This window comes from Bos javanicus, chromosome 29, assembly GCF_032452875.1.
Source record: "Bos javanicus breed banteng chromosome 29, ARS-OSU_banteng_1.0, whole genome shotgun sequence".
NCBI lineage: Eukaryota > Metazoa > Chordata > Mammalia > Artiodactyla > Bovidae > Bos > Bos javanicus.
This window is the reverse complement of record NC_083896.1, coordinates 40,303,020-40,327,159: the sequence shown is the minus strand read 5'-3', so window position 1 is coordinate 40,327,159 and position 24,140 is coordinate 40,303,020. Positions and strand designations below refer to the sequence as shown.

Genomic DNA, 24,140 nt, shown 5'->3' with positions numbered 1-24,140 from the left:
TCAAGTTTGGGCAAAATAAGTGGTCCCAGTGACTCCAGTGTTCTTGCCTGGAGAATCCCAGGGACGGGGGAGCCTGGTGGGCTGCTGTCTATGGGGTCGCACAGAGTTGGACACGACTGAAGCGACTTAGCAGCAGCAGTGTGACGAGCTGAGACCACCTGGTGGTGGAGCAGAGGACTTGGAAGGAGCTGGATGCAGACATGTGATGTCAGCAACCCCCAGTGAGTGAGCATCTGCATGGTCTCTGGCCCTTTATCTTCACTGGTTCCTTTGAATCCTTTGTGTGCCTATGAGACTTCCTGGTGGTTGAGTGGAAAGAATCTGCCTGCAGTTCAGGAGACGCAGGTTCGATCCCTGGGTTGGGGAGATACTCCTGGAGGAGAGCATGGCAACCCACTCCAGTACTGTTGCTTGGAAAATCCCATGGACAGAGGAGTCTGGGATTCCAAGAGGTTGGACGCGAAGCAACTCAGCACATGTGCCTATGAGGTGGGCACCATTCTTGGTTTTAGATTCTAAGAGGCTAAATAGGCCTGAGTTTATGTGTAGCTAGTTTGAAACAGGACCAGGATTCAAGGTCATGTCAGTGTCTAAAGTGAGTCACACCAATGACTTTAACTGCACCCCTATGCCAAGCAGGGGCCAGGGGTGCACTGTATGTCTCCACCAGGCACCATGCTGACCCCACAGCCCCTCCTGCTCCCCCTGGGGCTGTCACTGATGGCTCTGGAGACGTGGGGCCGGCCTGAGAACGGTTTCTATTCTGCTGCTGATCCTTAAAAGAGTATGGTGATTTGTTTTCCTTTTGGTGACCCACCTGCACATTTGATTTCTGAAGAATCAGTGAGTTCTTTTAGTCTAGGGCTGAGAAAAGCACACCCGTCCGGGGTGGTGTGTGCACCAGGACAGACTGGGTCCCAGTGGAGTTGGCCCACCTGCACAGAACCTGCCTTCAGGCCTCAGGTGGGAGGAGACGGGGGCTGAGCTCTGAGCCTCAGGGCATCGGTGGGCCCACTTGTTCACACGCTTGGATGAAGGTCCTTCAGAGGAAGCACAGCTCTTCTGCTTCAGTGTGGTTTATTGGCTGGCTTTTCACACTGGCTCAGTTCATGTGCAGAAGACCTTTCACGCGGAGTCTCAAAACCAAATTAGCATCACCAGTTAAAGGCTGTATTGCCACCCAGGGAAAAGCCTTATCACTAAAGCTCAGAACTGACTAGAGGCAGAGCCCGGTGACCCTAGGACTGCCCCCTCCCCGAAAAGGGAAAACGCATTGACACCCATTCTGGGCCTGCAGTTTCTACAGTGGAGGATCTGTAGGCTGGCTGAGGAGTTCCTGTTGAATGCAGAGGGCAGGTCTCGAGAGCCAGAGGCAGGGGAGGACGGCAGAAGGCAGAAGCAAGTGATGGTGGCTGCTGGGGAAAGCAGTGAGAGAGGCCCTGAGGCCCGTGGAGGCCTTCACGCACCCTGACTCTGCAAGACCTCCAGGATGGCACGCAGAATGGCCGCGGCTGCCACCGCCCCGGGGTCTGGCTGATCCAGGCGCGCGGAGCTGATGTAACTGGCTCTTCCAGCTCCAGCTTCCATGTTCTTGGTGGCCTCGGCTGCAGCTTCTGCTCTCTGAGGGGTGGGGGTGTGGGAGCCGGTTCAAAGAGGAGCCATCAGGCTTCCTTCCTGCCATGGACCCTGGGGTCCCAGCTTTGCCAGGACCCTCTGCACAGTCACCAGGGTGGAGAGGTCACTGTCCACCCACCACTGGCAGGGACAAGGGGACACCATTTGCTGAGGGCCTGCTATGTCCCAGACCTAGTGCTGGGACCCTATGTATCTCTCTAGTCCCCAGCCACCCTCTGAGATAGGTATTCTCCACTGTCAGAGGAGGAAAGTGAAGTACAGAAAGGATATGAACTTGTTCAAGGTCGCACGGAGATGGGAGCCTGGTGGTTCTGTCTCTCTGGGTGGCTGGGCCCAGCCTCACTCACCTTGACAGCCTTGGTCAGAATCTGGAGCATATTGGCCCCTGGGCTCTTCCAGGCTTGGAGCTCCTGTCCTGCTGCCCACAGAGAATCCAGCTGGACAGGGGGAGGGGAGAGATGGGCTGAGGATAGGCCCTGCCACTGAGACTGGCCTTCAGGGCTTCTACGCTCCAAAGGGGCAAGGCCTGGGCCAGATACACACCATAGTCCTGTCACCTGGGGCAGCCTTTCCATACCTGGCAGGGAAAGAGAACTAGTGAGGCTCACCACAGGGAAGCACCACTCTGGGGGTGGGTGACATCAACCACCACCCCCAGCCCACTCTGGGCCCTGGCTCACTTCTGCATGGCCTCCAGGCCGGCATCCATGGCAGCAGACCAGGCCGGGAGGTCAGTCTTGGCCTTGAGTGGCTGGGCCGCCGCAGTCAGGAACAGGCCGTAGAGCTGGGGAGGACCAGGATGCTGAGCACGGTGTTGGCCTGGGGCCTTGGCCAACCCAGAACCCCTCTGTGTCAGCCCTCCACCCCCGGGGGCTGCTGGCACTCACTGCCCCTGAGGAGCCTCCCATCTTCTCCAGTAGCAGGAAGGACAATTTGGAGAGTAGCTGGGCAGGGCTGGCTGGGGGTGGGCCCTCCTTTAGCCACCCCTGAATCGCTGCAGGCAGATAAGAGATGGCAAGGAATTCAGAGACCTTCCCTCCCGTCTGCCTGGACCCCAACCAAGTACCCAGGCCTCACTGCCAGGCGGAAGGAATGGATGCTAGGAGAGGCTGAGGGAACCAACATGAAGAGACTCCCCGGCCCCCTCTCTGTCCTGCTGCATCTGGAGAGAGGAGGGGACAGGTCACCGATGGGGACCTTGGTGGTCACTGAGAGGCGATGATGCTTCCTCGCTTCCCTCTTTTTTGTCTTTTACTGATTTACCTTGTTAATGGTCTTTTTTTCCTACCAGAACATAAGCCACAAGAGCAGTGATTTTAATATTTTTCTAGCTATTGTATCCAGAGTTGAGGGCAGCACCTGACCCATGGTCAGCACTAAATATATTTTTCTTGATTGAACAAGATAATAGCTGGATAATTCAGAACTTTTGCCTCGGCTGGGTAAGCTGAGAAAGAGTAAGGGTGTGAGTTTCCCTTTAGGATAATTTAAAGTTGTTATTCGGGCTTCCCTTGTGGCTGGCTCAGCTGGTAAAGAATCCACCTGCAATGTGGAAGACCTCAGTTCAATCTCTGGATCTATAAGGTCCCCTGGAAAAGGGAAAGCCTACCCACTGCAGTATCCTGGACTGGAGAATATAGGGTCACAAAGAGTCAGACATGACTAAGCGACTTTCAAAATTATTCACCGAAAGATTGTAGTACTAGACATATCCCTTTATGAAAACAGGTGAAAAGCACGCTAAGTTTGTGATGACGTCTTTTGGCAAAATAACAGTTGCCAGCCCCATGTGAGTACTCCAAATGCTTTTGAAATCACTGATTCATGAAACGCCACATGAGTGTGCCGTACCACCCCGTCTCCTACCCCAGGTGGGCCCTGGCACCAACCTCTGGCTGCACGGCTGTGGGTGGTGCCACAGTCTCCATCACCGGCAGCACGGTCCAGGGCGTTCAGACGTTCCTCCAGGCCCAGGAGGGTGGTGCACACCCACTCCAGCACAAGTACCATCTGCTTTGAGGCTTCACCTGCAAAGGGAGGACAGCAGGAGGGAGGCCCACCTGCCTGGCTCTTCTCACAACTGAACGTGACCAGAGTGCAGGTGTGGGTGCCAGGGCCCCTGCACGCCCCTCTGCACACACTGCAGCCTTTAGGCCTCAGGCCAAACGCCTGGGCCACCTTCCCCTAGAGCATGGCCCCTACCTGCTGCAGTAGTGGAGTCAGGGGCCGCCAGGGGCTCCGTGGGGGCGGCCCGGCTCCGCTTCCGCCCAGTCACCCAAACCTTGGCCACGTTAGGCCAGGCCAAGGCAGTGGTTTCAGCATCTGGGGACAGCAGGATGACTCTTCTTAGAGACGGGTCGGCTGGCCAGGATCAAGTAGGGCCTGGACTCCCCACCTGGTGGCCTGGTTCCCTCCACCGCAGTAAGTGGGTACTGAGTGCTGACTGTGTACATGGGAAATGAGGGCCCCTAGGGGAGGAGCCTAATTCCAACTCCTCCACAGTCAAGAGAGAGTTGGGGAAGGCTGGGGAAGCCAGAAAGGGCCTCTCCACAGGGTCCTAACGGTCATGGTCAGCCCTGATGGAGTTGGCTCCTTCCAGCTCCAGGGAGCCCTGGTTTGGCTGACCCCAGCTTCCAGGTCTCACCTATCAGTTTCAGGAGGGGCTCATCCACCAGCAGGAGGGTGAGAGAAACGCCAGGCATCTCCAGGGCTGACATGAAGGTGCCCACTAGGGCACGGGCGATCTTCACCCCGCGGCCCTCTGCAGTACCAGAGCATGAGAGTGTGAGGAAGAAGGGAAGTGCTTCTGGGCAGTTTCCCCCAGAGCATCAGAGAAGGAAACAGAGTAAGAGAAAAACAAGGACTTTGGGAGCTGGGGCCCTGAGGTCAGTAGGGAGCCGGTCAGATTTCCTCGGGGCGTCCTTTAAAGATACCTTGAATGACCACATACCCTGGAGGCGTCCCTTCTATGGGGGCAGATGAGTAACGACAGGTCTCAGTTACTGGGTTCTTCTTACCAGGTCCCATGTCCTGTGCTAAGTGAGTTAAATCTCATACGGCTACTCACTCCAGTATTATTGCCTGGGAAATCCCATGGACAGAGGAGGCCATGGCGTTGCAAAAATGTCAGACAAACTGAGAGACTAAACAACAACAATCCTCATGACAACCCTTTAAGGCAGCTACTATTACTACCCTCTTTTTATAGACAAGGCAACAGGCTCAAGGCTCCTGGCAAGTAGGTCGCAGACGGCCATCTAAGTCGGACCTGACTGACTGCACAGCCCGTGCTCCAGACTGTGGAGCCCGACTATCGTTGCAAGGCTCTATCTCAGGTGCCTTTCCTACATCCAGCTTCAAAGGGCGGGCGGGAGGAAGCTCGGGGGTCAGGAGGTCCGACTCCAGTGTGGGGCTCACCCAGAGAGCAGACGGCGGCGTCGGCTATGATGCCCAGTTCCAGGAACGACAGGCCACCCAGGTTGTTGACCATCAGCACTACTGAGGAGCCTGTGGGCGGACACGACGCCCAGGTGACTCTCTCGGCCCCATTTCCAGAGGGGGAGGCAAGGTGGGGAGACAGCGTGACAGTCCCTCACCGGGGGGCACAGGCACGTGGGATGCGTTGGAGGAGCTCGTCATGTGGTCCAGCATGAGCGCCACAATCTCGTCGGCAGTCGCCATCTGTCACGGAGCCGGGAGTGAGCTGCGTCGGGGCCCCGGTCTCGGGCCAGCCTGCACCGGGGAGGCCACCTACCTTTATCCGGCGCACGCCAGCCTCCCCATGGATCCCTGTGGACAGACACAAGCACTGCTGACCCACTCGGAGCCTGGGGAGTCGCTCAGCACGTTCTGCTCAAGGATTTTCTAAGTGGTCCGCATTAGGCTAGGCATGTGTATCTGGGGAGTGTGGGGTTGGGGGACACAGATGGAATAGTGAAACATACACAGTCTCTGCTCTCTGGGAGCTACGGCTTGGTGGTGGAGACAGCCAGAGCTTTACTTAACTTCCAACTACTGAAGTAGCCTAACTAGAGGCAGTCACAGAGAGGCCACATGAGGCCTCTGCCCATCACTCTGAAAGCACAGGGGAGGAAGAGGGGAAGTTCTGTAGCTGGGGTGGCCCCAGAACTGCCCTTGAAAGAAGGGCTGCATCTTGGCAGGGTCATGGGTACAGGAGAATGGTGGGAGCACAGGCAAGGAGGTGCACAGGACATGGAGCCCTGGGTGCGGAGGGCAATGGCTGGTAGAAATCAGGCAGGTTGGGCCAGAGCAGCCTCATGGGCCCAATTAAAAAACTTCAGAGCCCCTAGGCGATGGCTCCATGTGAGCATACAGGACTCAGGAGATGGCTCCCAGGGTAGAAAATGCTGGAAAAACCCAGGGAACCCAAGGGGTCACAAGCTTACCCAGCCCCAGCTCCACCTCATCAGCTGAGAGCTCAAAAGTGGGTTTAGAACCAGGGACGCTGCAAGAGGACAAGCTCACTCCCAGGGTTCCTACGAGAAATGAAGTATGAAGGGGATGACTGCTCTGCTCCTCGCATCAGGCGTCAGCCGGGCAAGCTCAGAAGTCTCTTCATTGATACAGGCTGCTGGGCTCTTCATCTCAGTGATGGAAGAGAACCCCTGCTCAGGCACCCAAAGCCGCCGTTCCCAGGAAACCCTCCTGCAGCCCCTGGGAAGCCTCCTGTGCTGCTTCAGGGAACCTGTTCCTGGTCCAAGGTGGGCCTCGACCTCCCCTGCCCTTCCCGAGCCCTGAGCTGGCACTCACCCATGGTCTTGGCGACGACGCTCACCCGATCTGTGATCTCCTCCAGTCCCACACCTGCCTCGGCCAGAGCACCCGCCACCTGCGCTCACAGAGACAGGCCCCCACCAGGGCAGGGGTCACTGTACCACTTGCGGGCAGAAGACAGGCTGGGGCTGAGCTTCTAGCTGGGAACAGGGAACCTCCTCGTCCTGCCGCATCAACCTGGCCCAGCGTATTTAGGGCAACTGCCAGGACTCTAAGAATCCCAGAGCCAGAGGAACTTTACAAATGGAGAAATGGACCCAGAGAGGGGAGGTGGCTTGTCCAATGTCACACAACCAGTTGGTGGCTAGTTTCCCAACTCTTGGTCTAGAGTCCTTTCTCCATGGCATATGTATTGTGGCTCACTTTGGCCACCCACCCACTTCTTGCCAAGCATCTAATATGTGCCGAAAAGGGGAAAAGGTGTCTAAATCATAGTCCCTACCTTGGAGGAACTTGGTCTGGGGAGGGGTTAGAGAAACAGACAGCATAGACTGAATGTTTCATGTGAAGTGATGAATCTGATGATGGAGTTCACAGTAGGTGTTATGGGAACGCTGAGGGCAGGGGGTCCTAGCCTGCTTGGCGTGCTGAGACGGCAAGCCTCCCAGAAGGATAGACAGCAGGTGTGGGCCTCCACAGAATAGCAGGAGTTAGCCAGGCTAAAGGGGGATTGGACAGTGGAAGGATTTTCAAGGCCAAAGATTCAGCATCAGCAAAGCCCCAGAGGTGAGCCACAGCCCAGTAGTACAGGGCACTGGTGTTCATGGAGGATAAGGGGACCATAGGAGCAATGGGAGAGGAACTTGAAAGCCAGGTAGGAGGGGCAAGAGCGTGGTGGACACCTGACTGGAAAGCCTGCGCTGACCCTAGGAACCCTGGGGGTGCTTTCTGTAGCCGAACAGCCTGGTCAGAGACACATTGTTAAAAGACACCTCTGGGGTGGTATGGGGAAGAGATTGGGGCAGGGGCAGGAAGGAAACAGGCAGAGGACCCAGGTGAGAAGGCAGCGGCAGCCACCTGGGTGCAAGCAGGCAAGACCAAAGCAAGGCTAAGACAGGAAGAGCAGGGCTTGGACGAGGAGGTGTGTTTGGAGGCCCTGGGGAGTAGGGCCACAGGATAGGGTGATGGAAGGTCGGGTAGGGGGAGGGCAAGGAAGGGGCTGGGAGGATGAAAGCCTGTACCTGGGCTGAGCTAGTTACAGGGATGGGGGTGCCCTCCTGGATCAGGGAGCACTGGGGAAGCAGTGGCTTCCTGGGGGGTGGGACAGATGGCTGGAAAGTTCTGGCACTGGGTGCAGCCTGGAAACCAAGGGGTCCCCCGGAGGGGACCCTCACCTTGTGTATGAGCACTGTGCCACAGAGCCCGCGCCGGCCCGCCTTCTTCAGGACGGTGAAGGCACTGTCATCCCCGACAACCACCATCTCCACAGGGATGCCCTCCGCCCGGGCCTGCTCCCGGGCCAGGCCGAAGTTGAGTCGGTCCCCAGTGTAGTTCTTCACGATGAGGAGGGTCCCCACTGTGGGAACAGCCAGCAGGGCCCCATCAGCGCCTTCCCTCCCCACAGCAGCCCCTCCTGCAGGCCAGGCTTACCTGTGCCTGCCTGGGCCACGGCCCTGATAGCCGCCAGGATGCTGCCCACTGCTGGGGAGGTGAACACGGCTCCCGCGATGACCCCCGTCAGCATCCCCTTCCCTATGAAACCTGTGATGGAGAGAGGTGGGGAGAGGATGCTGGGTGGGGACCTGTGCCTGCAGGCCCCGGGGCTCAGGGCTTCATGCCCTGGTGAGCCCTACTGTGTGCCTGCTGCAGAAAAGCAGCTGGGTCATGCTCCACAGATCTTTCATCTCCTTGGAGAGGTCTTCCCCAACCTCCCAACTGAACAGTCACTCACTCCATCCCCAGGTATTCGCTGCTCCTTTATCCTGCTCTCCTGTCCTCCCTACCTCACTTACATGCTCTGAAATGATCTCTTTCGTTTGTGTGTTTACCTGGTTTCTGTCTCCCCAAAGGAGAACAGAAGCTCCATGAGGGCAGGTACCTCGTCTGGGTCACTTTTGCGCCCCTAGTGGCCAGACAGTGCCAAGCACAGGTGCTCAGGAATGTTTGCTGAATGGATGAATGAATTTGCCAGAGAAACAGGAAAGATACAGAGGATACAAAAGCCTGGTCCCTATTCCTCCTCACTCCCTACCCCCATCCCTGAGCTCTCAGGGAAAGTGCACATGCCTGGCACTAAATAGGAAACAATCCAGGATAGTCCACTTTGAAAATGTAGGCTGGGAATTCAGAAGAGGGATACTGCTCTAGGCTGGAAGACTCAGGAAGGCCTCATGGAGGAGGAGACGGCAGGTCAGTTGGGCCTGGGAGGCAGGGAGGATTTGTGAAATCACTGACACTCAGAGCTGGAGAGGCCTGAGAGATCATTTGGCCCAACCTTGTGCTTTTACAGACGTAGAGACTGAGGCACAGCGAGCCCAGGCCTGGCTCCAGGTCACAGCTCAAGGGAGCCGGGAGCCAGAGCCAACACCAGGTTTCCAGCTCTCAGCCGGGCTCCATCCTGAACCTCCTAACGGTGCCAAAGATCTCCCAGCAGCCCCCGTCCACTCTGCCCAGAGCCCACCCCCCACCTCTGCTCAGCGTGCTCACCAGCATGGGCAGGCTCATGGCCGGAGCCCCCACCCGACAGTAGGGCCACCCGGCCCTTGAGACTGTCCAGGTCAGAACGGAGGGCCACGCGGTGGCCCTGCAGGAGCTGTAGGCTGGGGTTGCAGGCCACCAGGCCGGCAAGAGCGTCGTCGGCACAGCCTGCCACTGAGTTCACTAGCTTCTTGGAGGTCTGTGGGAGAGAAGCAGGAGGAGGTTCTGGGTGTAGCTGGCAGGGACACCCCCTTGTTCTGCCCAGCCACACTGCTGTGACTAAGACCCCTAGCCCACACCTGCCCAGGAACTCCAGGGAACAGTGGTTCCTTGAATTAGGCATCATTTTATCTGGTGGATGTTTCTATGACTTAGTAATTTGTGACTTTTTATTCAATGCCTAACTTAAATTTATCCTGAAGAACGGCTTTGAAATTTATCCTGAAGAACGGCTTTGATACAAAGAAAATGGGGGGACTGGAGTCCTCAGTACACAAAGATAATTGGGGCCCAACAGCCTTTTGTCAAAGGAGGAGAAGCCCCAGGTTGGGGCTCCTGTCCCAGGGGTGGGGGCCAGACAGGTCCCACACCCACCTGCTTCCTCAGCAAAACAGGGATTTAATGAACTACAGGATATACCCCCTATACAGTAAAAACTGAATAAAAGGGAACTAGTCCCTTCTACTGCCAGCTCTGAAAAGCCGGAGCTGGCTGAAAGGGCTGCATGCGGCTCCTGCCTTTGTCCCAAACAGTGAAACTGGTGCCCAATTAGGATCAGAGAGGGCCGGGCTCCCAGCGCCCCCTGGTGGCCTGAGGGCAGCCTGCACCTGAGCCTTCCCCAAGTCTGCAGGAACTTGGTTCTTTCATGCAAACTCTGGCCTTTTCTGGGTCAGGGGTGGGCCAGGGCAGTGAGCCAGACCTCATTCTAGATCTGATTCTAAGCGTTTTCAAGCACATCTCATTCAACCTTCCAACAACCCTATGGAGTAAAATTAGCCCAGTGAGGAAACAGGCAGAATTATATGACTTTGCCCAAGGTCACCAGAGAAGGCACTGGCACCTCACTCCAGTACTCTTGCCTGGAAAATCCCATGGGCGGAGGAGCCTGGTAGGCTGCAGTCCATGGGGTCGCTAAGAGTCGGGCACGACTGAGCGACTTCACTCTCACTTTTCACTTTCATGCATTGGAGAAGGAAATGGAAATCCACTCCAGTGTTCTTGCCTGGAGAATCCCAGGGACAGGGGAGCCTGGTGGGCTGCCGTCTGTGGGGTTGCACAGAGTAGGACACTACTGAAGCGACTTAGCAGCAGCAGCAGCCGCCCAAGGTCACAAAGCCAGCAAGTGTCCAGGTCAGCCTGGCTCCAAAGCTAGTTCCATTTTGGCTTTATCATGCTGCTTTCCCCAGGGGCTGAAGGGAGGCTGAGAGTGGCAGACGTTCTGCCCAAGTGAAGGCATGGGCTTGTGGCTCCCAGCGCCTGCCAGGGACTGGAATATGCAATGAAGTTGAGAGTGGGTCTGAATTCCAAGCCCAACCTCCAACGCTACCACCCTCTGAGAATGGGTCCCTTTGCCACCCCTGACAGTCCGCCCTGCCTGGGATTTGCAACCATTCCCAAACCAGAGCCAGTGGAGAGATCAGCCGCCAGTGCCATCTGTGGCTCCCAGTGGCCTGAGGGGATGGAAGAAGAAAGGAAAGTTGCCTCCTACAGGCAAATGTGGGAGGCCCCTAGATCCTGGTCTGGTCAACACCCCATCGACTAATCTGCAGATGAGGAAAGAGGCTCAGAGAGGTCATGTTTCGGTAAAATGTCACACAGCTGGTTAGTGGTAGGCTGAAACTTGAACCCAGGCCTGCCCAGGCATGTGTTTGAGCACAATCCGTGACACAGTGCAGGGCAGGGAAGCCTGGTGTGTTGCAGTTCGTGGGGTCACAAAGAGTTGGACACGACTAAGAGATTTCACAACAACTTCCCAGGGCTGTTTTGCTTCAGATCTGTTCTAGAATGAGCCTGGGGCATGCTGAGGGGCATATTGAGCCTCCTGCACTGTAGATCCCACAAGCCCACACATGCCCAAGGCTCAGAAAGACACAACAGGTCCTTCTTTTGGACTCCTGTGTGGTGTCTATTACAGAGTCCAGTTCAGTTCAGTCGTTCAGTCATGTCCAACTCTTTGCGACCCCATGAATTGCAGCACGCCAGGCCTCCCTGTCCATCACCAACGGTAGCTGTTAATGTTCTAAACGCTTGACCCAGACCAGGGCCATGTGGGCCTTGGAGGGACTCAGAGGCTGCAGCCACAGATTGGGCTGGGCCTAGCTGGGAAATGAAGGGAAGTCAGGCCCTGAGACAGAGGATGACTCTTTCTCTTAAGCTCAGGAGGCAGCAGCATCTCTTGGTCAGGGAGTGAGGAACTGCAACATGCCCAGGGCTGACACACCTACTGCCCCAAGCCCATAGTGCCCTTCCTCTGCCCTGGCCCTCATGGGACTCACCATGATGGGGAGGCTCTGAAGCAAGTGTGCCTCACACCGTCTCACTGAGCTTCTGGCAGATGGGCAGTCCCGTGTGTGCAATCAGGTCTGAGCACAGTGAAGATGGCAAGCAGAATCTGCAAGAGGTGGGTAACAACATGAGCTGCTGAAGACACTTGCAGCCTACTGGCACAGTCATGTTTCCAGCACCCTGGTAATTAGGGAGCTTCCCCAGACTTTGATCTAAGTCCAAACTCTAGAATGTGAGCTGGGGATGGAGAAGAGTTTGCGGCTGACCAAGGTTCACATTCTGCACCTGGCTGCCAGAACACTGATAGATCCATGCTGGGCACACATCTGCCTTATGCTCAGGAGTGGCGCCCACCTTATCACCAAGGGGCAAATTTACCCTCAGAGTAACTTCATCTATTACATGGGCACACATGCAGTGAATACGTTCCTAAAGATCTTCACAGACTTGCTCTTGTCAGTGTTGGCACCTCACCAGGAAGGAGATGGCTGAGTCTGTGACTCTATTTTCCTTCTGGGAAACCGACCCAGCAAGCTCTGTGATGTGTCCAAGGCCATTCCAACAACAGCCAGGATTCAAACCTATGTTTAGCTTCTCTACAAATCCTGTGTTCTTTCTACTGATAAATTCAGTGCCTCAAAAGTCAAGGCTGAAAGTCCTGGGTGTGGGAAATCACATATGTAAATCACAAAGACCTTTTAGCTCCTTTCGGTTCAGCCAGGTTCAGAGGTGTCTTGGGCTCAAGGCACCTTTCTGCAATGCAAAGAATCCCCACCAGCCTCAGCACCTAGCTCTGCCTCTGATTTCCTAGGGGATTCTGGGTAAATCAATTTGCCTGAGCCTTAGCTTCCTCATTTGTAAAATGGGGGCAGCTTCCTCTACAGCCTTCTGGCAGGTGCTCCAAGCCACGTGGTTCTTCTACTCCTTGCAGAGCCTGTCTGATGTGGAGTGGCTTGCAAGCTGCAGGGCTAACTGACTGCTTTCTTGGGTCACTAAGGTTCTCACCAGGCAAATTCTGCTTTCGTGTTTGAGGTCCGAGTTTGCACAGATCATGGGGGCACTAACTCTGCTGGAGAAGTGGCCTGCTGGGGCCTCGAAACACAAAGTTTCAAACACAAACAAGTTCAAAGGAGAGAAGGGACAGTCTAAGTGCCTCCCCCAGACGCCCGCCAGGTGAGATGGGAGTGATGGGTCATTCTAGGATCAGGCAGGGCTGGGTTTAGAGATACTGGGAAGGCTAGGGAGAGGGAGGTACGAACCTCGGTTCTAGTCTGGGAGGTGCACAAATTGATGTCACCTTCTTCCCCTCTCTGGGCCTCTGCAGTATCTTCTGGTTCCAAAATAGGGACCAGCCCCGAGGGCTCCTGGAGCTAAGAAGGGGGTGTGGACGGGGTCTGGGGAAGGGCGAGGGGAGCGGACTACGGATGAGGTCGGCGGGTCAGCTCCGGGGAAGAAGGAGGAGTCGGCGAACCTTTGCGACCCGCTCTCGTCCGGGTAAGCCTTTTCAGTAACCGCCACCAGTACCGAAAGACTCGCGACGGGGCGCCCTCATCCGGGTACTCCAAGCTCCAGCGGTAGAGAATGGGCGGGGCCTCCGGGGGGCGGGGCCTCCCTTGGTTGGCCGCCTCTGGCGCCTTGAGTCCTCCAAGAGGCCAGGTGAGGCCGTCCCGTGATGCCCTGCGTCCCGGTCGCTCTGGCCTGCAACGTGTCTGTGGGGCGGAGACAGCGGCAGCGGAGTTCGCCGCGCGGGTGGGGGATCCCAGTCTTTTAGCTCGTGTCCATCCCTCTATCGTTGCGCTTGAGTCCCACTGGGCTGCCCCAGGCCTCGACATGTCGTACAACTACGTGGTAACGGCACAGAAGCCCACCGCCGTGAACGGCTGCGTGACCGGTGAGGCTGCCAGGGCAGGAGACCCCTGTGAGGGAGGGAGCTGGGGGCAACCGAGGCCTAGGGAAGCCCGCGGCCCCTGGGTGGCCACCAAGCCCGCGGTCAGGACCGGGCCCGGGGAATGAGAGGCGCTGGCTGCGGAAGGACCTCCCACAGCCCCCGACTTCAAAGAAGCTGTCTAAACACACGCCTTTTAGGGGAGTAAGCGCCTTTAGGGGAGTCAACGCTGCTTTTGAGGGTCCGCTTTCGTTCTCGGCGGTCACTTGGCCTCGAGGACAGGGACGGGCCCAGTGGGACGGAGAGTGGGGTATGAGTTGATTGTGCGGTGTTGCTTGAGCCGCGAGATTGGCCTCGCGAAAGGGCGGTGGTGATGGCCATTTGGGGGCACGAATTTTCAAGTGGGAGAGCCTGGGAGGTGCAGGAGGTGGAGGGATGTGAAGAATGTCCGCACTCAAGGCGAAAGAGAGGAGTCCGCTTTGCCTGGGGCTGTTGTTTACAAGAAGGAGCTGCTGGGGAAGAGGGTTTAGAATGGCCCTGCCCAGTGCTGGGCTTGCCTTGTTTGTTTGTGCAAGAATTGTTAAGGACACAGATGTTCTGGACATAATCATCTTGAACCAGAATAATCATCTTGAACCAAATTTTCAACAGAATAGGAAGCTCTCAAACTTGTATTTTTATGTAAATTCTAGACATGATTCCAAAAGAAAACTATTGTTTGGAGAGTTGGAGGCGGTGAAGGAGTGTGGATGGGGTTTTGGTAGATTGCTGGGAGGGCAGGCAGGACAAACAAAGCAATATTTTAAGGTGAAGCTCTGAGAATTCTCTTTGTTTGATCTGGTCTGTTTGGTAAAGGTTTTGCAAAAATCCAACTAAGAAACTGACTAGAAAGGAACACTTTCTCCAGAGTCTCTTCTTAATTAGAGGATGAGTCGGCCATTGCAATGGGAAAAGTGAAATTCGAGGGCACAGAGCCATCTGAAGGGTTTTCACCGTCATTGTCAGTTGAAGGACATGCTGCTCTTAGGCCCAGGCTAGTTTTCTTAGTCTGATGAGGAAAGTAGCTTTCTTGAACGTACGGAGTAAGATTCTTTGAGGATTTGTTGAGAAGGGAGAGAATGGAGGGAGCCAGAGAAATATGTGAAGTAAATGAGAATTCAGGAGGTTTTAGGTAGAAGTGATAGGATTACTTAGTGCTTTGGCTTCAAAAATTAGAGGATCTGTTCTTGCAGGACATTTTACTTCAGCGGAAGACTTGAACCTGTTGATTGCCAAAAATACGAGATTAGAGATCTATGTGGTCACTGCTGAGGGGCTTCGGCCCGTCAAAGAGGTGGGCATGTATGGGAAGATTGCTGTCATGGAGCTTTTCAGGCCCAAGGTAAGTGCTCTGGGTTGGTTGAGCCCAGCAACAAGGGGAGAACCATTGGTTGTAGTTGAGTTTGTGTTGTTTTATGTCATTGCTCATTTAGGATGGGTGCAATAAGGCCTAGGAGAGAAACTTTTCTCTTTTTGAATGGCAGATTTCAGTTTATATTCTTATTTAATACGTTTCCAAGAGATAGAAGGAGAAATTCACTGGGGAAAAAATTTATTTTATCAAGTTGAATTCTCTAGAAGAGAATATGAAAGCAGTTTGAAATGTGGGTCACCATCCTGTGGGCCATCATAGTGATTCAGAGAGTAGGCTCTGGAGTTAGGGCAGTACACTTTATTCCTTATTAAATCTAACATTGGGTGTCACCTAACCTTTCAGAGCCTTATTTCTGCATCTGAAAAATGGGGATAACAGTATTCAGTCTTCTGGGTTATTGTGAAGATGAACAGCACCTAGCACATAATGAGCATTCACTGTTGCCACTTACTGTCGAATTATTATCATTATTATAATTCAACTGCTTTCATCAAAATAGCCACCACGTTGCTTCATTATGCGTTTATTGAATCTGATAAGAAAGCAGTAGGTTCAAAATTTAAATTATAACCCTTTGAACAAAAAACTCACTTTGTTGGGGTCTATTAGTATTAGTAAGTAAGAAAGACTTGGTAGATGCATTTGAGCTTCCCTTGTTCAGTTTTTTCTTTTTTCCAAGTACTTGGGAGGGATTAGAGGAGGTGTTACATTCATCTTTCAGAATTTGAATGGAATAACTGAGATTAGCTGACACGGAACTAGATGAATACATTGTTTGTAGAGCAGAGATACAGAATCTTGAAAGAGGACTAAATGTTTACCAGCTTCAGTTCTGACCTTTTGTACACACCCTTAGGGTGTGTGTAACTCATGTCGTTTATTAACATACATGTTCACCATGGATTTTTTTCAGGGAGAAAAGAAAATTCTTGAAGAATTTCATATGCTTAGGGAATGGTGAAAGCCTAGATAGGTATTCCTGTTTTCAAAAGAAATCTATTTTGATAGTATGATGTTGGTTTCCAGGGGGAGAGCAAGGACCTACTGTTTATCCTGACAGCTAAGTACAATGCCTGCATCTTGGAGTATAAGCAGAGTGGCGAGAGCATTGACATCATAACTCGAGCTCATGGCAATGTGCAGGTGAGGTGGCTGCTGCAGGCTGATGAGAGTTTTCCAGGTGGGGTTGTCATGATTCGGTGAAGGAAATTGAAGTGCTGGGGCAGCTCTCTCTGTGTGGTTAGAGAAACAAGGAGAAAGCACTAAGGACTTCTGTAGTTTACTCAGAATCCAAGGGATAAGGTAGGTAATAATACTTCGTTGAGATTCAGTGTATTGCAGAAAAGCCCACACTGACATTTGGGCTGCTTGGCATGTCAAAAAGATGGCACTCGTTTTACTACCACTCCTACTAAAGTCATCCTGGGAAGGTGGTACCCAGTGTTCTCTGTCACCCTAGGTGTTGAGGTTCTTCCCTAACCCCAGTTTTATTTCTCAGGACCGAATTGGCCGCCCCTCAGAGACGGGCATTATTGGCATCATTGACCCTGAGTGCCGAATGATTGGCCTGCGACTCTATGATGGCCTATTCAAGGTTATTCCACTAGACCGGGACAATAAAGAGCTCAAGGCCTTTAACATCCGCCTGGAGGAGTTGCATGTTATCGACGTCAAGTTCTTATATGGTTGCCAAGCGCCTACCATCTGCTTTGTCTACCAGGTACTGGGGCAGGAGAAGAGGGAGAAGCGATGTGGCTTGGCTCAGTGGGGAGTGCATTTTTGCTCATCAGAATGTCTGGATTTCATGGTAGAATGGGCAGAAGTGTTTAATGTATGTGTCCTGAAATGTTTTGAATGATGCAGTTAGTATGTGTGAGGTTTTGGTTGCACCTTGAGAACAGCAGTACTTACTGTGGAGGCAGGAAACAGTCAGGAGCTTGTAGCAGGCTTTAATCCTGAGATTACACTCTGGGTGTGCGCCTTGGAGATTTTGTAGGGCGACCCAGTTTATACTTTGTCACTTACTGGCATGCTAGGGGATTATTAAAATTTAGCTGTAGAGAAATGATCTGGAAATTGCCTTTACACGCAGTGAGAAATGTGTTGGGGATGCTTTGTGTGTCTTCCAAGAAGAAGTACATTTTGATCAGCACGCAACTTTCTGGTGACTGCTGGCTCTTGACTTCTATTTTAGTCTGTGCCTAAAACTTTTGTAGAGCTGATCCTGGGCAGCTGTTCTCTGGGCCAGATCTCTTGAGGGGGTGGGGGTGGGGGCAGGGTGGCAGAGCACCAGACTAACATGCCTGTATCTTGGTAAAATCTCAGCCTTTTAACAAAGGGCCATACAGCATGAGGTTATTTCAGTAGCATGTGCCTGAATAAATGTTGGAAGGAAGCTTAGTCCAAGTCTTAAGTACTGTGTGTGGGCATGTAAACACTTTGATAGCTGTGTTAAGTATTGGAAATACTGATGTGTTTTTGTATATTTCTTAGTGTCACCTGAGTGCTACAGCTTTGATTCTGGTTGGTATAAAGTTCATTTGAATAGGTTGAAACCGGTTTTGGAGATTTTGTTTAATCTTGTTTATAATACATTAAATATCAGAACTGAAATAAAAACTTAGGATTTCTCTCCCTTCAGTTTTGTAAATATCTGGTCATTAAGACATTGATGTTGGTTATTCAGGACTGACTCTGGGCAGGCTCAGGGCTGCCAGTTATGAATGTGCTTCATTTCCATATGTGGGAAATGGAGGCCCGAATCCAAACCCCATCTGGAACATACGGTGACGTTGCGTCTCACTCCTCATCATTGGTGGGAAAATCCTCATCAGCTATAAATTATTTTTTTCTCCTGTTTTGTGCTCAAAAGTTAGTTTGAAAACTACCACGTGAGGGAGTTCCCTGGTGGTCCGGTGGTTAGGATTTAGCACTTTGACAGTCGTGGCCTGGGTTCAGTCCCTGGTCTGGGAACTGAGATCCTTCAAGCCCTGCGGCATGGCCAAAATTAAAAAGATAAAAGAGAAAGGAAAATATCATGTGAAAGGTAGTCATGCACAGTGCGTCAGGAGCTATAACTGTGATTGAGATGTGGTCCCTGCCTTGAAACACACTGTCGGATTCCTCCCATAACTTCTCAGAGCCTGCCCTGGCCTTTGATGCGGCCGCTCTCCACTGGCCCCAGGCCGGCTCCTTTAGCTTCTTAAAGGTGACTTTGATGGTTCCAGGTCTGAAGTGAGTCACGGCTCAGAAAAAGGAGGGGAAGATGGTGTTGATGACACAGGGTTGGAAGCTGTGACCAGTGTTAGAGGGGCTGCTTGCTCTGTTTTCTGCTGTTGCCCCATCAGGATGTGTCTGAGATTACGTCAAAGTTTTAAAATTTGTTAAATGTATTTCACTTCTCAATGTGTTTGTTTTTCCTCTTTAGCTATTTTGTAAGTTCCTTGAAGGTAAGGAATAGAGGAATACACACACACAAATGTACATATATACACTTATATTTCTGTAGTGGTTAATACAGTGTGACATGTTCATTTTTCTACTTTTTAAGTCTCTTTGTTGATTTTGTTGTTAGAAACAGTTGGCCTCAGTCACAGTCTCCCCAGACTATCCCAAGCCCAGCTGGTGGCTGTCAGCAGGCTCATGGATAAGGATGGGGAGGCTGGTGTGACAGGAGTGTTCAGTGCTGCCCCCTTCAGGACCCTTATCTAGCCCAGCGGTCACCCTTCCTAGGGACTAACGATTCTACCTTTCCCCACCTAGGACCCTCAGGGGCGGCACGTAAAAACCTATGAGGTGTCTCTCCGAGAGAAGGAGTTCAATAAGGGCCCTTGGAAACAGGAAAACGTAGAAGCTGAAGCATCCATGGTGATTGCAGGTTTGTTGGGGGACGTAGGAGATAGGCCCTACCCGAGTTATCTGTTGTTCCTTCCCCACCTTCTCTGCCCCTTTATGTCCGTGCTCCAGTGCTGTTGAGCACACGCATTGTTCACCCCTCCCTTATGTCTCCTCTCTTTAATGTGCTTCTCTTTGCTCTTTGCATTTCCGTCTTCAAGATTGTCTTGTTTTTCACTCTTCCCCACCCCCCCCAAAGTATAGTTTTCCTTTCTTTGCAGTGGTGGGTTTAACTAAAACAATGAGATTGATTTGCCGAGTGGCACAGGGAAAATAGTCTCATTTTATTGTCGGCAAACATTTTTAAAAACCAAAAGAGGCAATAATGCTTATCTTATCTGGTTCCTTTATTTCCCAGATGAGGAAACAGGGCCGAGGGACTTGCCTGTGCCTGTATTTCACTGGCAAAGCCTGGGCTGAAGTCCAGGTCTCTTTGCTGTTTATCCTATATCCTTCCTCAACATTACTGTGTGTTTTACCCAGTAGAGAAGTTTTAAAACTCCTAAGTGCAAATTGGTTCTTCTGTATAGTAACTCTGATAATGGGGGAAGTTAAGCTAAGGCACAGGGGAGAAAGTAAAAACTTTTGGATCAGACATTTAGAAGAGAAAGGGGCAGAATGCATATGGAAGAACACTGGGAAGACTCCCCACCCTTCAGACCATGTGAACTTCAAAAGAGTGGCAGTAAAAATATTTATCAGGAGTACAGAGTGGGCAGCTTACAATTTCTAAGACAGGAATCTCAGAAAAAGGTTATCGTGTTCCCTGGACTTTGATGTCTAAAATAATGATTATCTTCCAGTTTGCCTCAGAGATAACTGGCTCAGTGCCTAAGTTGCCTCAGGGTTTGGCAGGTTCTGGGTGCTCAGCATTCTAATGCTGCCCTCTCTCCTGCAGTCCCGGAGCCCTTCGGAGGCGCCATCATCATTGGACAGGAGTCGATTACGTATCACAACGGTGACAAATACCTGGCGATTGCCCCTCCCATCATTAAGGTGAGCAGCATTCCTTTCCTTTTTTTCCTTCTGTTGTCTCTCCCTCCTAATCCCCCATTGGTCAGAAGGGGATTCATAACTGTCACCTTATTCACTGTGTATATAAGACTGTGTCGGTCACTGGGAATACAAAGAGAGATTGGCTTGGTTTTGCTAACAGCGAGCTTGCTTGCTAACTTAAGGGAGAGAGAATAAAGTTCAGATTATCCTTTCTATTCACTGGTGCAATCTGAAGAAAGGAGAAATTTGGGTAATTTTGTTGAATGTTAATGTCTTCAGAGCACAAAGCATGTAAAATAATAAAGTGAAAAATACATATAGACTTAAAACATTAGTCATAAAAAAATTCACCTTAAAATATTGAGTCATAAAAATGAAACCTTACATGTTTTTTGTCTTTTGAGGCTAAATAACAAAATCTGTGGTAGCATAGTCCAGGGAATACTTACAGCTGTTTCCTCTTCTATATATTTGTTTTCCAGTAGAATAATATGTGAGTAAACAGTTAAAGTATATTGAGCTCCTTGGAACATTGTCCTCAAAAATCAAACGTCCCCATTTTTGGTCACCTATGTGAGTTGAGTGGATTCCTTGCTCATGAAGTGACTAGATCTGGTAAAGGGAATGGTCTGCTAGGGTTTACTGTCTGGTGTGAAAGATGCTTTATGTCTAATGACTGTGTCTTTCCTCTTGGCAGCAAAGCACAATTGTGTGTCACAATCGAGTGGACCCCAATGGTTCTCGCTATCTGCTGGGAGACATGGAAGGACGGCTCTTCATGCTGCTTTTGGAGAAGGAGGAACAGATGGATGGCACTGTCACCCTCAAGGATCTCCGTGTGGAACTCCTTGGGGAGGTGGGCCTTGTCCCTACTCTTACGTTCTGCTAGGTGCCTGGTGACCCCAGACATGTGGTCCCAAACTGCAGCTGGGAATGACATGAGTTGACACTGAACAACAAATGCTCAGTCCTGCTGTGGGAGTTAGTTTTGGAATGAGTAGATTTTAGAGAATCTCACAAACAGTGGGATGCTACCTCAAGTATTAAAAAGAGAAACAGAAAGATACACTATAGAATTAAAGGTTAATCTAGGGCTGATACTCAATTATGAGAGGACATTCCAAAATAGTACTGTTAAGAACAACTCAGTGAATTTTAGAGGTCTCTAGCTATTTGGAGCTGTTGGGATTAAAATGGTCATTTAGATCACGCACCTGCAAGACAAATTTACAGATTTTTCTGACTATAGGGATGCAATAAAGGAAGAGTCACAAACTTCAGGGCTTTAGAAACGTTTGTTGAGTGTTACCTGGGGATTTGAAATGGAGACTTCTTTTGGGGACCATGGCTGCAGTTGTTGTTTTTCTAGGCACGGGTCTGAGAGATGGATAGGATGGTGTCTGGATCCCTTGTGAAGTACTTTCTGATGTCTTTCATGCTGCTGATTTTCTTTTAGACCTCTATTGCTGAGTGCTTGACGTACCTTGACAATGGTGTTGTGTTTGTTGGTTCTCGCCTTGGTGATTCCCAGCTTGTGAAGGTGAGAAGACATTTTCTTCTTTCTGGCTTCTATTTTTCAGTCTTCACTGCTTTTTCATCAAGTTTTTCCCCTGTGTTTGGTGCCACTCAGAGTTTATTCAGTTCACCCGTATCCCTATTATACACCATTTTGCTTGATTGATGTAGCATCCTACCTTGATTAGCTTTTTGTCCTAAATGTTCATTCAGCGGTGTGTTAGGTTTTGTGGATACAATGGTGAACAAGACCCAGCTTATGCCTTCAAATAGATCATAGTCTAATATTCTTTATCCCCTCTAGAATATGAGAATTTGAGCCTTCTCTGCAGAAAAATGCATGCAAACATTTTACATTAATTTCCAAGCTGTTCCTCTGAAATCCATCCATGGGATGCCAGATTAGAAATCTCTGACTGGTTAGTGGGTCACCTGTAGGATACCCATGCCCCTTAGTCAGCATTTCCTTTCTGGAAGCATCCAGTAGAGCACAGGAAAGGCAGACCTAGTTGGGTTAAGTTTCTTCTGGATGAAAACTATCTCTCTAGGGTGCATGTGGAGCGTTCTAAGACTAAAATTGTTCTTTCTTTTTTAGCTCAATGTTGACAGCAATGAACAAGGCTCCTACGTAGTGGCCATGGAAACCTTTACCAATTTAGGACCCATTGTGGACATGTGCGTTGTGGACCTGGAGAGGCAGGGGCAGGGACAGGTAAGGGATCATCCTGGAAAGGGATAGTTGGTATGGCCACTCAAACTGTGTCCTGGGTCTGCTTAGCTTGAATGGGGAATGTGCACTGCAGATAAGTTTTGAGAGCCTCACTCACTAATTCCAAAAATGTAAGGATTACTGCCATTTATTGGGTGCCTATCTTGGTCTGCCAGGCACTCTACATACATTATCTCTGATCACCCCAGCACCCTTTAGATAGGGATTTTTGGCTATTTCAGAAGTGAGGAAATTTAAGGCCTTGAAGGATTAAACAACTTGTCCAACGTCACGTAACTACTAAAGGGCAAGTGTGTCTGCCCCCAGATCCTGTGCACTTTCTAGTAAACTAGGATCCCAGGAAGGAAACAAGTTTGCTGGAAGCAGTGGTAGGGCCCTTTTGCTTCTTGGACTAGGGCACCCTATCTGCTTGATAAATATGAGACACTTTGGAAGTTACCCTCTGCTAATTCTGCATCCTCAAACCTAGCTCCCCAGCAGAGGGTGCTTGGACTTAAATATACCTTGTTTACTTTCTGAGCATCAGTCTAGTTGTATCTCTGGAGGGGGTTATTTAGAAACCTTTTCTCTACTTGCAGCTGGTCACTTGCTCTGGGGCATTCAAGGAAGGTTCCTTGCGAATCATCCGGAACGGAATTGGAATCCACGAGCATGCCAGCATTGACTTGCCAGGCATCAAAGGTAGCCTTTCGGTGGACATAGGATGCAGATCTTATTTGAGTGACTTTGGCGTCATTACATGTCATGAAGACACTTGGGAGCTAGAGGAATGCAAATCAAATGAAGAGAAAAAAAACTTTTAATGCCAAATAAGCAGTGGAAGATTAAATGTATTTAAAGGTTCCAAAGTAAACTTAAAAAAAGAAGATATTGACCAAAATTGGATAATGGAGTAGAGGAATGGGCAATTTAGTGGAAAATTTAATGTTGTTTATATAAGGGAACTGATAGAATCTCTAAAGAAAGAGGAGACTGAGCATGTCATAGAACGAGGTACATATCAAAGGTAACTTCTAGAACAGAAGTACAAATCTTCCTAAATTCCAGGAGAACTCTAATGATCAAAAAGATCAAACACAAAGTACATAGCAAAAGACTTTTTTAATATACAAACAGTAGACATAACTTAAAATAATATGATAGAACTCAATGTCAAACATCTGTATGAGTAACTGATACATCAGATATCTACTGTCAGTAAATGTAAATAGGTTGAAATCACCTATTATAAGAAGTAGATGATCAGATTGGCTCATAAGGCAAAAACTAATTCAAAGTAGTATATACAACACAACTTAAAAAAAGTAATTTAGAATATAAAAAAGTAAGAAGATGAGAACAGATTAAAAAAAGATTTATGAATTAGGAAGAGATCATAAAACTACAAAACTCAAGAGAATTGAATACCTATAGACAGAACTCATTAAGGTAGGATATAAAATTAAGGTACTGAAATCAATAGCTTTCATGTAAAAACAGTCAGTTAGAAGGTGTAGTAGAGGGAAAGAGGCAGTTTACAATGGCAATAGAAAGATAAAATACCACGAAATAAGTTTAACAAGAATTGTGCAAAACTTATTTAAGGAAAACTTTGAAATACTCTTAAAGGATTGAAAGGATAGATTGATCAAATAAAAAAGACATGGGTAAGGTCTTATAAATTAATATTATAAAGCTTTTTCTCTCTGATATTTATATTAAAATATATTTCAATAAAAAATATCAGTAGGTTTTTTTTCTTTGACCTGGACAAGTCAAAGTCCAAATGTGAAGCAGAAGATGCAAGGAAAGGTAGGAAAAACTTAAAAAAGAACAATGAGGTGGGTCTAGTCCTACCAGATATTAAAAGGTACTGTTAAACCTTAGAAATTAAAAGTGTGGTTTTGGTGCACAAATAGGCAGGAGTCCCATGAGCAAACTCAAATGTCCAGAAATAGACAAACTTGTACATGGGGCTTTAGTGTAGGATAGTGCTGGTATCTCAGCTCAGGAAGGTAAGGGTAATTCTTTTGAATAAACAGTATTGGGATAACTAGTCATTTGAGAAAAGATAAGTTTGGGTCCATACAGCACAATGTGTGCCCAGTGCTAGACTCTAAATAGATCAAAGACTTAATGTAAAAAAATGAAGCCAT

At 50.2% G+C, this 24,140-nt stretch overlaps 2 protein-coding genes across 4 annotated transcripts in view; one reads left to right on the top strand and one right to left on the bottom strand.

Annotated features, from left to right (window-relative positions):
• Positions 1–1,060: 1,060 nt before the first annotated feature.
• Positions 1,061–13,159, bottom strand: TKFC (triokinase and FMN cyclase). 3 transcript variants are annotated; one of them, XM_061406549.1, is made up of 18 exons: positions 12,831–13,159; positions 11,562–11,677; positions 9,076–9,265; positions 8,020–8,130; positions 7,764–7,945; positions 6,406–6,484; positions 6,042–6,131; positions 5,390–5,424; positions 5,232–5,316; positions 5,053–5,142; positions 4,280–4,396; positions 3,838–3,957; positions 3,525–3,662; positions 2,523–2,629; positions 2,316–2,419; positions 2,179–2,212; positions 1,983–2,072; positions 1,061–1,620 (listed from the first exon to the last, which is right to left on the bottom strand). In XM_061406549.1, the coding sequence occupies exons 2-18, from the start codon at positions 11,562–11,564 to the stop codon at positions 1,459–1,461; spliced, it is 1,737 nt and encodes a 578-aa protein (XP_061262533.1). In that variant the 5' UTR covers positions 11,565–11,677; positions 12,831–13,159; the 3' UTR covers positions 1,061–1,458. The 3 variants fall into 3 exon arrangements, with proteins under 3 accessions (XP_061262533.1, XP_061262534.1, XP_061262535.1); XM_061406550.1 differs by having other exon boundaries at positions 13,043–13,158; XM_061406551.1 differs by lacking the exon at positions 9,076–9,265.
• Positions 13,160–13,182: 23 nt separating this feature from the next.
• Positions 13,183–24,140, top strand: part of DDB1 (damage specific DNA binding protein 1) — a 28,034-nt gene continuing 17,076 nt past the window's right edge. The window contains exons 1-10 of the mRNA XM_061406544.1: positions 13,183–13,462; positions 14,689–14,837; positions 15,897–16,013; positions 16,369–16,590; positions 18,633–18,747; positions 19,663–19,760; positions 20,458–20,616; positions 21,217–21,300; positions 21,871–21,987; positions 22,584–22,686. Coding sequence (XP_061262528.1) covers positions 13,402–13,462; positions 14,689–14,837; positions 15,897–16,013; positions 16,369–16,590; positions 18,633–18,747; positions 19,663–19,760; positions 20,458–20,616; positions 21,217–21,300; positions 21,871–21,987; positions 22,584–22,686 — 1,225 coding nt within the window. The 5' untranslated portion in view covers positions 13,183–13,401. The remainder of the gene's footprint in view (positions 13,463–14,688; positions 14,838–15,896; positions 16,014–16,368; positions 16,591–18,632; positions 18,748–19,662; positions 19,761–20,457; positions 20,617–21,216; positions 21,301–21,870; positions 21,988–22,583; positions 22,687–24,140) is intronic.